This window comes from Macrobrachium nipponense, chromosome 36, assembly GCF_015104395.2.
Source record: "Macrobrachium nipponense isolate FS-2020 chromosome 36, ASM1510439v2, whole genome shotgun sequence".
Classification (NCBI taxonomy): domain Eukaryota; kingdom Metazoa; phylum Arthropoda; class Malacostraca; order Decapoda; family Palaemonidae; genus Macrobrachium; species Macrobrachium nipponense.
In genome coordinates, this window is record NC_087220.1 from 29,900,387 (window position 1) to 29,914,333 (window position 13,947).

General features: G+C 37.3%; 1 protein-coding gene and 1 long non-coding RNA gene across 3 annotated transcripts; both read right to left on the bottom strand.

Annotated features, from left to right (window-relative positions):
* Positions 1 to 3,036: 3,036 nt before the first annotated feature.
* On the bottom strand, positions 3,037 to 3,912 carry LOC135203298 (uncharacterized). Its single transcript, XR_010311905.1, has 2 exons — positions 3,819 to 3,912; positions 3,037 to 3,310 (listed from the first exon to the last, which is right to left on the bottom strand). It is a non-coding gene; the product is annotated as an uncharacterized LOC135203298 (long non-coding RNA).
* A 2,646-nt stretch (positions 3,913 to 6,558) lies between these two features.
* LOC135203299 (bifunctional glycosyltransferase pgtA-like) lies at positions 6,559 to 11,484 on the bottom strand. 2 transcript variants are annotated; one of them, XM_064233049.1, is made up of 3 exons: positions 10,529 to 11,452; positions 9,403 to 9,491; positions 6,559 to 6,730 (listed from the first exon to the last, which is right to left on the bottom strand). In XM_064233049.1, the coding sequence occupies exons 1-3, from the start codon at positions 11,135 to 11,137 to the stop codon at positions 6,655 to 6,657; spliced, it is 774 nt and encodes a 257-aa protein (XP_064089119.1). In that variant the 5' UTR covers positions 11,138 to 11,452; the 3' UTR covers positions 6,559 to 6,654. The 2 variants fall into 2 exon arrangements, 1 of the variants encoding a protein (XP_064089119.1); XR_010311906.1 differs by having other exon boundaries at positions 6,707 to 6,730; positions 9,403 to 9,507; positions 10,529 to 11,484.
* Positions 11,485 to 13,947: the final 2,463 nt, after the last annotated feature.

Genomic DNA, 13,947 nt, shown 5'->3' on the forward strand with positions numbered 1-13,947 from the left:
ACACAAGTCGTGACTTCTTCGTTCAGTTAAAACTCATATAAACCTTTATGTAATTACCTCTCTCTCTCTCTCTCTCTCTCTCTCTCTCTCTGGTAATGCGTGTGATGATTATCTATATATATGGAGATATAATCCACAATGAAGTAAAATCCTTATGTAGTTATAAATCTAAATTATATATATATATATTTTTTATATATATATAATAATATATATAGAATATATATATATTAAATATTATAATATATGTATATATATATATATATGTATGTATATATATATTTAGACGATATACATTTTAGTAAACAAGACCAACCACACCTGATGGTCGAAAGGTTTAATTTACTTTATAAGGAATATATATATATATATCTATATAGAACTACATAAGGATTTTACATCATTGTGGATTATATCCCCATTTACTTATAGGTACGACATCGTACTGCATAGCTTCTGTATACATATATATATATGTATATATATGTAGATATAGATATATATATAGATATAGATATAGATAGATATAGATATAGATATAGATATACAAGTTCATCATCTATTCACTAAAATCCAAGTCGGCTGCGCAGCTCACCCCCTTCGTATACACACAGTCTAGATATACCTAGACCGTGCGTTTACTTACTTGTTACTTACATCTCATGTATCCTGGACTGTTTACGTCTATCATACATGTCTATTCTAAGTTTTATTTATCCCACTTCAAGAGACTTTCGAGGTCTACGTAAATTTTGCTTTTTTCCACTCGCTCTCTCAACTTTAAGCTTTTTCTGACCTTTTTGTCAATTTCGGTAATGTTCGCCTACTCTCATCAGTCCTACTTCCTTTAGACTCTAAGACATTTCATTTTAGGCAACTCAATATATAATATGACATATATATTAACCTCAGGCTCGAATGTGATTTACGTTTGAGTCAAGATCAAATAGAGGTGACTTGGAGGACTTAAGAATGTGACTTTAACGAGTATGACTTCTGTAGACACTTCGCAATGAGCTTTGCAGATGGAGAATGAGTGGGTTATCTTTTTCGCACCTCTTCAATCTTTTGCATTCACAAACAAGCGGGTATTCGTTACTTCCCACAACCTAACATCATCAGAGGTTAAGATCATTAATGTCCGTTGGAAAGTACCATCCTAACACAAATAGCCAATTGCCTACTGTAGTGATAATGCTGTGTTTGGGAGGTTGCAAATTTAAATTTAAAAAACCATGACCGGAGTTAAAGGAATTCAGTCTTAACCGAAATTCATTCTTAACTATTACTATACGTGCAGGCCCGTACCGAGGGGGGGAGGGGAAGGGGATGTCGAACGACCCCCCACCCCCAATTTCTGGAAGTCCATATTTTCTGTGACCATCCTTTTCATTGAACTGTACTTACAAAGTAATTTGTTTGTTTTGTTAAGTCAGAGTATATAACAAGTAATATGCATGTTATCGTTAACATAATAAATGAATCAATCAATAGAACCGAGTTAATATTCTTGAATTTCAGTGCAAACTTTCAACGTTGTAAGTAATATTCTGTTAACCAAAAGTCATTAGTACTTTGAGTAACATCTAATCGGGTAGAAGGGCATAGACCTTACATACCTAATTTTCCTTCTTCATATAACTAAAATAACATTTTCAAGTATTTCATCGTGTATATACCTATATATGCAATGACTTATGGAAGAAGAGGTCCAGTTTTAGGAAAAACGAACCCCCTCCCCCCTCTGCCTCTAAAAAAAAATCAAGAGGTACGGGCCTGATGTGGCAGTCTCATTACACGATTGGGCTTCCAGAATATATTGCATTGGTTAAGACAACGAGTTGGGGTGGTTGGACATTTATAGAAAATAATGGATTGGAATATAGAATTTAGACCAACGGTCTAGAACTTTGACAGAAGAGGTCATTCAGCGATGAGACAGATATTGGCAGTAAAAAGGTCTTAAAGGTGTAACAAGAGGAAAACCTCAGTTTCGCTATGAATCAATTGCTAGGAGAGGATGAAATTTATTTTAAAAATTTAAATGGAGGTACAGTAAAACTGAATGAAAGTTAGACATACTTGTCTTAGACCAGACTCAAAAGACCCAATATGGCGGACCGCAATGACCCAACTTAGCTTAATTCTTCACCGATGACAGTAAAACAAAAACATTAGTTTTTTTAAGACAATTCATGTGTCCTATGTACTCAGCGGTCGCCAACCGGTGGTCCACGGACCACTGGTGTTCCGTGAAAAAATCTTTGATGGTCCGCAGAAAAAATTGGGATTTTCCTAATCGTTAGATTAGATTAGATTATAAAATTCTTGGCACATAGCCGGAGCCGAGGGACCATTCAGCGCCCTAATCCTTAGGGAAACCCTGATACAATGATACAAATTGCACAGAAGACAGAACCCAGTATTGCCACTTTAGCATTTTTGATGCTAGATTTGTCATAAAATTTGTATCTCTGCTCCAAATGAAAACAGCCTAGTCTTGTAGTCAAGTCATTGAAGCCAAAAATCAACAAAACTTCAAACAAGCAAGAACATATCACACTAAAATTTGTATTACTTAAGTCAATTAATTTAAGTTTACCATCTAACAGGTGTATTTGATATTAATAGTAATAGTTTTTCCGAATAGTAATAGTTTTTCCGATGATTATTATATAACACTTATTTACCTTTTTAAAATGTTAAATTAGTGTTCCGCCACATTTAAAATTATAAGGATTATTGCCAGGAAATACAAAAGGTTGGCGACCACTGCTAGGTAGCATCAATACTTCCTATAGCCAACCTTAGAAATAAGTTTCCTCGTTTCGCATTCATAAAAATTCTGAATTTAACGTGAATTAAGTTAGTAATATGGTGTGTTTACGTCTCATTGAACTAGGAACTCCGTATGAAAAGCATCCGACCTTCCCCAGGATGACCTAACAATGCCCAAATTAAAGAAAAACAAATACTATACTAATATCCTCTATCAAATTAACCCTGGGTACAATAATGAATATAATCTGCAGAATAGACTTTTCGAAATTTATTCACTGCTATAACATACTCTGCTTCTACCCTTTATTTCAAACTTAGATTATCAGCAATTTCAAACTTAGATTATCAGCAGTCAGCGTTGGTATGCCCGAGTAGACTAGTTTGAACTTATCTTCAAAACTCCATCGCTAAGTGCGAGGAACAAATTGTTGAAAAAAACCGGTTATCAAGATATCTTCAGTGTGGTAACAAATACTCGAGAATTATGGCAAACTGTTGTGCTCCAATTTAATCTTGATAACCACCGGACCTGAAAGAGATTACAGCGTCAAAATGGGACGAACACAGTATCTTGTCACGTACTTTGCTATTATATTAGCTTTTAAGCTTGCTATTATACTACCTTTTAAGTAATACTCATCCTTAAAAGTTAAGACAAAAATGAGTTTTCCATAATTAACCATATAAAATTAGAGCTAAATGTTCTTGATAACGTCAACCCTAAAATTAGGTCTTGCTATTAGCCATGCAACATTTTAAGTAATACTCATCCTTACAAGTCAGGTCACAAAATAAATGACTACTCCATTATTAACCAATTAAAGTTAAGAGCTAAATTAATGTTAATGATAAAGTAAAACTTTAAATTAAGTCTAGGTTTCAATAGGCGCATGCCCCTCCCAGCTTACGATAGACAGAAGTCTATCGTAAGCTTTCGGAGGGTATCCTCCCCCGACAGGGGCGCCGCCCCTGATGGGGGAGGATTTAGCATGCAAGAAATTAATAAGAACGTCGAAACTGTATAAGCCATAACTCACCTGGCGGTTCAGAAGCAAAAATAATTACCAATTATCCGCGAGGAGTTGGTCCAGGCTGCTATCAGAACACTAAGGCCTCAAGATGAGGAATCCTGAAATTGATAAATATCTTATTAAAAGAAACTTAAAGAGTAATTTGTTTAAAGAGTAAGTTATGAGAATTGCATGAAAACTAGAAACTTAGGCAGTTGCCACAAGAACTTACTTTCACAAATGCTTTGAGACACTATTAAAAGTATATAAAAAAAAAATCTTAAAATATACAAAATTCAAACAATTATATAAAAAATTAATGCCTACAACTCGAGCCGAATGACTCCAGTCACACAGAAAATAGAGAAGCCTTCAAAACTTATATCAAGTCACACTGAAAATAAGCAAGCCTTCAAAACTTACATCAAGTAACAATGAAAATATACTTACAAACCTCCAAAACTACTTATGACTTACCTAACACTGTTCTTACACGAAACGAAACACAACAGTATTTCCAAACTACGAGTGAAGATTGTTACGCTGTCGACCGGGAGAACTCCTGCAGTTTGACTGTTCCACGTAGCTACAATAACTGTAAAGGTAAGCAAGAATATAGAAGCGCCAAGGATCTTCAAATCAGTGGCAATCTCTTTCTTCAGAGAAAACGTACGACGTGGAATGGGAAACTCCAACGATAGGCCTACTAGATGTGTAAGTTTGTGTGTGTGTGAGAGAGAGAGAGAGAGAGAGAGATCATTTATCAAGAAAAAATATAGTTCAGCCAGAACTGACTGTAGGAATTTAGGCCAAAGGCCAGGCTCTAAGGCCTATAAGGTCACTCAGCGCTGAAAGGGAAATTGAGAGTAGAAAGGTTTGTAAGGTGTAACAGGAAGTAAACTTCGCAGTTTGCACTATGAAACAATAGCATGATGGAAGGAAGAGAATATGAAAGGATGTACGGTAAAAGGCATGAAAGAGGTTGCAGCTAGTGGCCGAAGGGACGCTGCAAAGACTCTTAACTAATGCCTACAGTACATCATGCGAGGTGCACTGACGGCACTAATCCGTTACGGGGTATAACTTGTTTTGCATATTAAAGGAACTCCTCTTACAACCCCACGACATCCATCTTATGGCTTCCATTTCGTGTCATAACCTTTTCTTTGTTATTAGACACTTGAAGCTTTCTCAAATGAACAGTTTGAGACTTGCACCAGTCTCTGCACTGTCTTTTTGGTATCATCAACCGGTAACATCCCATAGGTATAAAAACATCAGCCAGTTTTCACATCCTGTGTCTGATCTACAATTGAGGCGTTCACAATATGAAGGGTCCCCAGAGCTCCAAGTCGCAATCTTTTTTTTTTTTTTCTTGGCTCCAAAGTCTTCTAAAAATATCCTACTTTACCCATGGAAAAGCGTACTTGCATATGTAGACGCCAAAGTGGTCGAAAATCCCATTATCTAACAAGGGTGGTGATATGCGTGTTTGAAAATGCCAATTTACAAACGCGTTTTTCTCAGATTTTTTTTTTAAATCAGCCCCTGGAGACCATTAATATTGTGAACGCCTCAATTTTGCATCTGCCAAGAGCAGATTTCGCTGAACAGAAGCACCAATATGCAATAATTGTGCCTCGCTGTCGAACTTCACAAAGTTCCTGAGGTCCTTTATTCCTCCTAGCACCGTTGGACTGAGGAACATTCAGCCTCCCAGAGGATGTTGTGCAATTGGAACTTCTTCAGAAATTCAAGCAAAGGTGTAATGCATTACTACCCTTATACTATTCTCATTGCATTTTAATACATTTTTATATATTTGTTAATTTATTAATTTCTTTTTTTTAATAAGTGGTATCTCTTCTTCCTGTATTTCCCTTTACATCCTCTTACTTCTTCCTTAATGAACGCCTTAATATTCTTTGGAAGCTTCAAGAATTTCAAGTCAGTGGCCTCTCTGGTGAACGAGTTCCATATGAATAGGTTTACATCTGAAAAACAGAGTACCGTAGCTTAGCTGCTGTCATTTAATTTTCTTGATGATCAACAAGTATTTTCTTACATGATATTGTATATATTTGTATTTTTATTAATCAAAATATATGCGTCTCAGTGCTGACTCTCCGCTATTAACGATTTTCTGGCCGTTTAAAAAAGAGACAAGTGGCCCAGAGAGCGGTGGTTGATTGCATCACACTAACGTACTCTATAATCTTGCTATAATATAATGGGCGTTATGTCTGTCCGTCCGTCTGTCATTCAATCACGGCCAGACGGCTGGCCAGATGGGCATGAAACTTGGCAAGGTTATAGTGTGGACTCATAAGATGGGTTATAATGGTGTTTCATTCTACCACCCCCGACTCCGAAGGGGGTGGGGGTGCGAAGGGATTCCCTGAAATGGAGCTGGTTCTGCCCGTGAAACGGGGCTGGTTATGCCCGTAGACTTAGTTACTTAACGCATTTATAATACATAATAGTTAAAAAACACTAACGAGTCACTTATATGAAGCAGCAGATGAATATGCTTATAGTAAGGATTGGTAAATTGCTAGCAATAATAATTCCCTTACTGCATTTATTGCTCCTTTCGTAAAAATCCTAAAGTCTTGCTGACAAACCACATCCTTTTCCCACACTAAATTTTACATCAAACCGGCCACTCTCCAACCTTCATATTCTAGCACACGCTATGCTCTTAATACATACTTATAACTGTAATGGCAGTAGCTGATAACCATAAAATGTTCAAAAAAGGAAACAATTTTGTCTTGTCCTTTTATTCACACAAAAAAGACCAATAATTTATAGAAATACAATATCATCCTCCCTAAATATGAGATCATGTTGGAGAGGTGCTTCACATAACTTGAGCTTCTATGGATAAAGATCTCCAAGCCTCCTTCACTGCTGTGTCGAGCACAAGTTCCACCATTCTGAAAAGTGGAAGAAGGACATTTGATAAGTTATTATTATCATTATTCTTTTATTTCAGTAGATGAAACCTACTCACATGGATCAAGCACACCAAAGGGGCCACTGACTTAAAATTCAAGCTTCCAAAGACTTGAATTTTAAGTTGGTTTCAACTTCCTCCCACACCAGACCCCACACTGCATCAGTAACTGATCATGATACAGAACTAGTGATTTCTCATCGGCCTTGGGGAGGCGCGAGCCCACCACATGTGAGTGACATTCCACGACACTAACCACTATAACAGTGGACAAATTGAAGTGTTCCAAATAATGCGATATGATTGTTTTTTATTACATAAATGATGAATACAAATTGGCTGAATATTCAAGTCTACTATAAACTTAAATATTGGCTGATTATTCAAGTCTATATACTTCAATATTTGTTGAATATTCGAGTCTATGTACTTAAATACATGCTGATTGTTTAATGAACCATCTAATAACATAAATATCAATTCCAGGACTCATGTTGAATTATTTCGCAAAGTAATCAATCTCTAACGAGAATGAAGATAAAAATAGAGAATCAGTCACATACAAGCAAGCCAGATTCTTGCAGATAGTAGAATACAGCTATTTAAAATTTTTAAAGAAACTTTGAAAAGGGCAACTTCTCTAATAATTCTAGAAATAGTACTTTGTAAACGAGTAATTTTTTTTTTAGTAATCTACACTGGGGAACAACTACCATCCTCATCCAGGCAACCCGGTATGAATCCATCTACGCGTCACCTCCAATGTGCTACAGTAGATTCACATCAACCATGCATCTGATGATGTCTAGGCCAGTTCCTTACGACGCTCCTGATTGGCTGTTGATAAGCCAATCACAGGGCTGGAAACTCTCCTCAGTCTCTCTCTAGAGAGTTCACATAGGTAGGATGTATGTTCCACCTCTCCTGAGGGATACTTTTAAAAGACGTATCCTTCAGAAGAGGTGGAATATACATCCTGTCTATGTGAACTCTCGAGATAGACTGAGGTCTGAGGAGAGTTTCCAGCCCTGTGATTGGCTTATCAACAGCCAATTAGGAGCGTCGTAAGAGACTGGCCTGGACATCATCAGATACACGGTTGATGTGAATCTACTATAACACATCGGAGGAGACAAGCCTTTCAAGAATGCTGTGATATCATTGTACATTTGAATATGCTATGAACAAATGTCAGGTTTGCGAACACAAAGCACATTCGCATCCGCAGAGCAGTAGCGACAGACTTAGGCTAAAGCGGACACGCTATGAGAGATATCTAACAGGAATTTCCATTTTCTTTATGGATTCTGCACTGCGGTCATCTTTCCCTCCTCACGCTAACCTAAATTTAAGTGAACTGGGAGGAAGAAGGTAACGCCTTTATATAAGAATTACGGGTTTTTGCTGTATTAACAAATAAAACTTTTTGGCTTCCGAGCAAGTTTTGCACGTTATTGCATAGATTATGCGGTCGAGGTGCTCTGCAATGTTCTGTTTTACTGTTCACTTTGAATAGCATAAAGAAAAAATTGCAAATCTGTTTAGCAAAAAGCACTTTGACTTTGACTTTGACTTCTAGTTCTTTCTAACCCATAGTAATCTGTAAATATTGTATGTATATTTAATTTGGTAATATTATGTAACATCCTACCTATTATGTAATGAATGTGATATTTTTTAATAAAAGATAGAAAAAAATTGAATAGCAATTCATTAGAAATTTATGTTGGGTTGTCTCGTCATTCTTCTTCAGGTAACTTGAATGACTCCTTTCAATAATCATCTGAAACCAGCTTTGTATTTTAGGTTTATTCATTTTGTTAACTTTCTTGAGTTCTTTAGAACAGGTGGGATTGAGAAACTGGAGGATTTGTATTCTTATTTAGCGGCTTCGTTCCTTATCGATGTTATAATCTAGGGTGGACTAGAATTTCTTCAAGAAAAGGTTAAAACCTCAGTTATAATATAATGATCTTTGTGACTGGTGAACTAATATTTCTGTTAGCAGGTGGATGCAAAGATTGATTTAAAAAAAAAAAAAAAAAAAAAAAAAAAAAAAAAAAAAAAAAAAAAAAACAAAAAACAAAAAAAAAAAAAAAAAAAAAAAAAAATTTCATCAAAAAAAATGATGACACTCAAAACGATATGCCATGCAAGAGTTCGCCACCACACAAGTATAAAATCACACTGATAAAAAAAAAAAAAATTTAAACGTGTTTTATTCCCTTAGTGTTGGAAGCAGAAATAACAGAAATGGTTGTTCGTCTTCTTCCATCGTATGGTAACCGTTGAAATTTCAACCATATACTGTTAAATTATTCAAAAATGACCCAGACATTTCCACATGCAAAAGTGAAAAAATAAAAAAATATGCGCCGACGTTTTTCGGCGCAATCAAGTTATCTGTATAATCAAGACCGTGGCTAGCCTATATCGTTCCCAGACGTACGATTATAGTTAACTTTAACCTTCAAGAAAACAAAAGCTACTGAGGCTAGAGGGCTGCAATTCGGTACGTTTGATGATCGGAGGGTGGATGATCAACATACCAATTTGCAGCCCTCTAGCCTCAGCAGTTTTGAAGATCTGAAGGCGGACAGGAAAAGAAGCCATCCCAATAGATCTCTTTTATAGAAAACGTTAAAGCCTTACCCTTTGTCGCGAGGCTGACAGGTCAATGATTTTTGGGCATCGGAATTCCTTCGCCTACGGCGCCTGCCCCCTGGTGGCATAATGTTGACCTGCAACACACGATGCCTTTAATAAAATAGTAGTGTTTTTAATATTAGCAACGGACAATATAAACAAGATAACTGGCTTATGAAATGGATTGTTGACAACTTCGTAACTATGTAATTCACTGCTTAGTAATTCCGTTTGCTTCTTGACTGGGCTGTTTGATTGTTCTATATTTTGCTTTTTTTGTTTGTATGTTTACTTGTCATATTTCGAAGCTGTTTTTTATTCTTTTATATATTGTACCCTGATGAGGTGTATCAAGAATACACGAAAGCGCTGGGTACTGGTGCTTTTCATTTTTCCTGCTGGCTCTTGATAAACAATCTTCAAGCACTTAAAACTTAAATAATATCCCCATAAAAATAAAAGATAATTAACCTGAGGAGAAAAGGAACGCTCCAGTAATTTATAACACTATTTTTCAGATTGAAGTGACGACTTCTATTATCGTATTAATTATCTTTAGTGTACTAAAGATAATAATACTAAAGTCTGAGACGGAAGCTGCCTACACAAGGGACGTTACGTACCGTCCCACAACACAGCCCTGGGCACCTTCAATCTACATATACAACATACATAGGTATAGGTGAAATGAGTATGTATATACAGTGTATAGGTATGGGGTATATGTGTGTATATACATAGTAAATTCAAGTATGTTGAGCTATAGAAAAATATAAATAAATTTATTGATTCTGTACATAAATTACATTTATTGTATATGGATTTATTGTAAAAAGACCTTTTTAAAGTGTTTTTTTTTTTAAATAAAAGAGAAAAATAATCTACATATACACAAAGCTCAGAGATTTTCATTTATTTATTTATTTTTTTATTTATCTATCTATTTATTTATTTTTTCTGGACTAATTATTAGCGTAGGCGTGATCGTCCTCATTCTATAACATATTAGCTATTTTAATCAGCATATTCATGAACCAGAATTTGTAATATTAATGTCCTGCCCGAGAACCTGATCTGGTTCTAAAGGAAAATGGACAACACGAGGTGCAATTAAAGTACAAATAAGTCTCACCTGGTTAACATTGTTGCTATTGATGTTCAAGTTAGCGTTGTTGTTGTCGATGTTGTTGTTGCTGTTGATGTTGTTGTTGTTGTTGTTGTTATTGACGTTGTTGTTGATGTTGAGAACGAGCGCCATGACGTTGGCCAGGAAGCTGATGTAAGACATGGCGTTGCTGCCGGTGAAGACGGCGCTGGTGCCGTCCTTCCTCCTGCAGGGTCGTGGTGGCGCCTGAGGGCGCCTGTAGATGGTGTTGGGCGGCGCCTGTCGTCTCCCCCGACGCCAATTGGTCTCGCCCACCGCCCACGCTGCTGCTGCTCTGTGGTCATCCCCGCCCACTGGAGAGTCTCCGAGTGACGTTCTTGGAGCGTCTTGGAGGCTTCCATTGTCAGCTACACCGTTAGTTTCTCTCTCCTCGACTTTCCTCGGAAGGGACTCGAAGTCCTTTTCGAGGTCTTTCTTCACCAGCTCCCACTCCACCTCGAAAAGTTCTAGTAGCTCGTCCAGTTGTCTCTCGATCTGATGAGGAGAGACTTCGAATGCGTCTAGGGCGATCGGAGACGACGCAGCCGATGAGGCTTGCATGAATATTGCAATAACTGTTAAAGATGAAATCGGCATAGCTATTACAGTGTTTCAATGGGTCACCTTTTCTGGTTCTATAGTGCTATAGTTTATGGTCCTCTCCTGATTCTATTAGTACTATAGGTTACAGTCCTTCTCTGATTCTATAGTACTATGGTTTACAATCGTCTTCTGATTCAATTAGTGCTACAGTTTACAGTCCTCTTCTGATGCTATAGTACTATAGCTTACAGTCTTCTGATTTTATAGCACTATAGCTTACAGTCCTCCTCACCAGCAGTCCAGCTAAACAACAGCGCGAAGCCAGAACAACTGTGGTTTTCTGTCCATAAATTCCGCCCCCCGCCCCCCTCCTTAAAGAACTCGCCGTGGACTCAGCATTGTTGGCCCTTTCAGAACGAATGGGGTCTAGGGGTTGATGGCGTGTTGCCAAAGTCTAAGCCTGACATCTTAACCTACTTTACCGATCTACGGTGCTCATGGTCGTAATATGTCTGCTTGTAGGTACAGTACGGTGAGCGCGTGCTCTGCGATACTATGCGTTAAAAATACGCGCTATTATCGCTGCTTTGTTTGACGTTTTTGTGTCAGCTTAGTGTCAGCCGTTTTCGGTTATGTCTGATCATATTCTTGAACGACCACTCGATTTATTTGTAGATATAAACATCAGTACTGACAGTTGATTCCTGAACAGATGTCGCTATTTCTCTCTCTCTCTCTCTCTTTCTCTTTCTCTGAGAGCTTGTGTGAAATCATATTATTTTCACTGTATAATGACAATATATACATTTTTTTTTAACAAGGGACATGTTAATCTCAGGCCTTGTAGATTATAACTTAATGAAAAAAAAAGATATATAAAAGAAGCAGTGAGAACTATAGACAACGAAACTCCATGTCTCGGTTTACTGTTGCTCCCACGCTAAGTAAATCAAGAGAGAGAGAGAGAGAATTTACACGTCAATATAATCGTTGCATTTAAGAAAGTACCAGAAAACCAGAATATCTGCCTCTCGTAGAGTCTTGAATTCACCACTTGCGATGGGGGGCGGGGAGGGTAGCGCCGCCAGTGCACTTCTCGTGGTGCACTGTAATATTACTTAAGGTTCTTTGCAGTGTCCCTCGAACCCAAACTGTAACCCCTTTCATTCCCTTTACTGTACCTCCGTTCATATTCTCTCTCTTCCACCTTACTTTCCTACACCTTCTCCTAACAGTTGATTCATAGTGCAACCGCTTTGAGGTTTTCCTCCTGTTACACCTTTCAAAACTTTATACTGTCAATTTCTGTTTCAGTGCTGAATGACCTCATAGGTCCCAGCGCTTTGCCTTTGGCTTAAATTCTATATACCATTCTCTTCGCCACTGGTGATCTAGTAAACAGTCACACGGTCAAATTTCTGATGATTTAGACTTTCTTGATCAGATTTCTAAAGCTTTATCGACTTGGACTGCTGAAGAATCCGTCGTTTTTTTTTTCTTTGTAAAATTTTTGCAATTCAAAGTTTCTGTTGAAGTTTCTGGACAATCAAACTTTCTGGTCAGGTCTCTAGGCTTTGTACACGTTTTCGTCAGGTATCTGTGGGTTCAAACTCTCTAGTCAGGTGTTGAAGATTTAAATTGTGTTCTAAAAAATTATTTTATAACTTACTGGCACTCGTGGGTAAAGTTATAAAGTAATTCAAGTATTGTAATGGTCTGTCTGTTGATTTTATTTCTAATAATTTGTCATTCCCTTCCTCTGTTTTCTTCCTTTTCACTTTCTGGTTGATAAAAATGATAAAGGAAATGAAGAAGAAGAAAAATGCATATTTCTTTTAATTGTTTGTATGTATCGTGTTTTTACGTTCCATGGAACCAGTGGTTATTCAGCAACGGGACCAACGGTTTTGTACATAACTTCCGAACCTCGTCGAGAGTGAACTTCTATCACCAGAAATACACATATCTGACCCCTTAGTGGAATGCCCGAGAATCGAACTCGCGGCCACATTTCTTTTAACAAATTACGTAAACAGATTTTTAGATTCGAACTGACTGCCAGTTCTGGACGATTCCTGTGAAACTGTTAGCAGTATTACACAAGATGTTATATGGGATCTTAGGAATTATTTTACAAAAAGTGGACGTAGGTATTGGCAAGTTACGATTAGATTTTGGGAGAGATAAGAATGTAACTTTTGGGAGAAATTTGTTGTTGTTTTTTTGATTAAGCCGTCACCAAGGACGATACTGTGACGTCAGGACATACCTTTGAGGCGTGTTTAGTACCACAAGCCCGTTGGGGATGACCGTATAAACATAAACAGAAGACTGTATATATCATAAAGATAACGACCCCAGAGAAATATTAGTCCTAGTTCAAGACACCAGAAAACCCTTGGGGTTCACTAGGAAAGATCCACTTTTTAGAGTGGCTATGGGTCTATGGGTCTGCCCTCATCATTATCTCTCTTCGTTATTGTAGGTTACTGTCTCCCAGGTGTCAGCCACTCAAACTGACCAGGTCAGTATGACCTCGAATTTAAGCATTAATTATTCCGTTCCTTCCAGTGAAGGTCATTCTCTTCAGCCGTCTTTATACTACCGGCTGCTCTATGAGCAAGAGCCCGTCCTGGCATAAGGCCAGCTCAATCAAATCAATAACAAACAACGTCGCTTTTGCAAACGCAGAGTCCTCAAGTTATTATAAACCAGGGAGATTCTAAACAATAAATCTCAGGTAACTATCAGTATAAAAAGTTAACAGACGATAGAAAATGAGGGACAAGACTAACAAATATAACATTTGATGAATGACGAAGGAAGAAATAAAAAAATCACGATACTTCAAAAAAAATGCCTAC

What these genes read in the sequence shown, in the direction of transcription:
- LOC135203299 (XM_064233049.1), bottom strand. Translation starts at nt 11,137, where the DNA reads ATGCCGATTTCATCTTTAACAGTTATTGCAATATTCATGCAAGCCTCA. An exon ending in ATAGCAACAATGTTAACCAG is followed by an intron (nt 9,492 to 10,528) that starts GTGAGACTTATT and finishes CGTGTGTTGCAG; the next exon opens with GTCAACATTATGCCACCAGG. An exon ending in TGTCAGCCTCGCGACAAAGG is followed by an intron (nt 6,731 to 9,402) that starts GTAAGGCTTTAA and finishes TCCACTTTTCAG; the next exon opens with AATGGTGGAACTTGTGCTCG.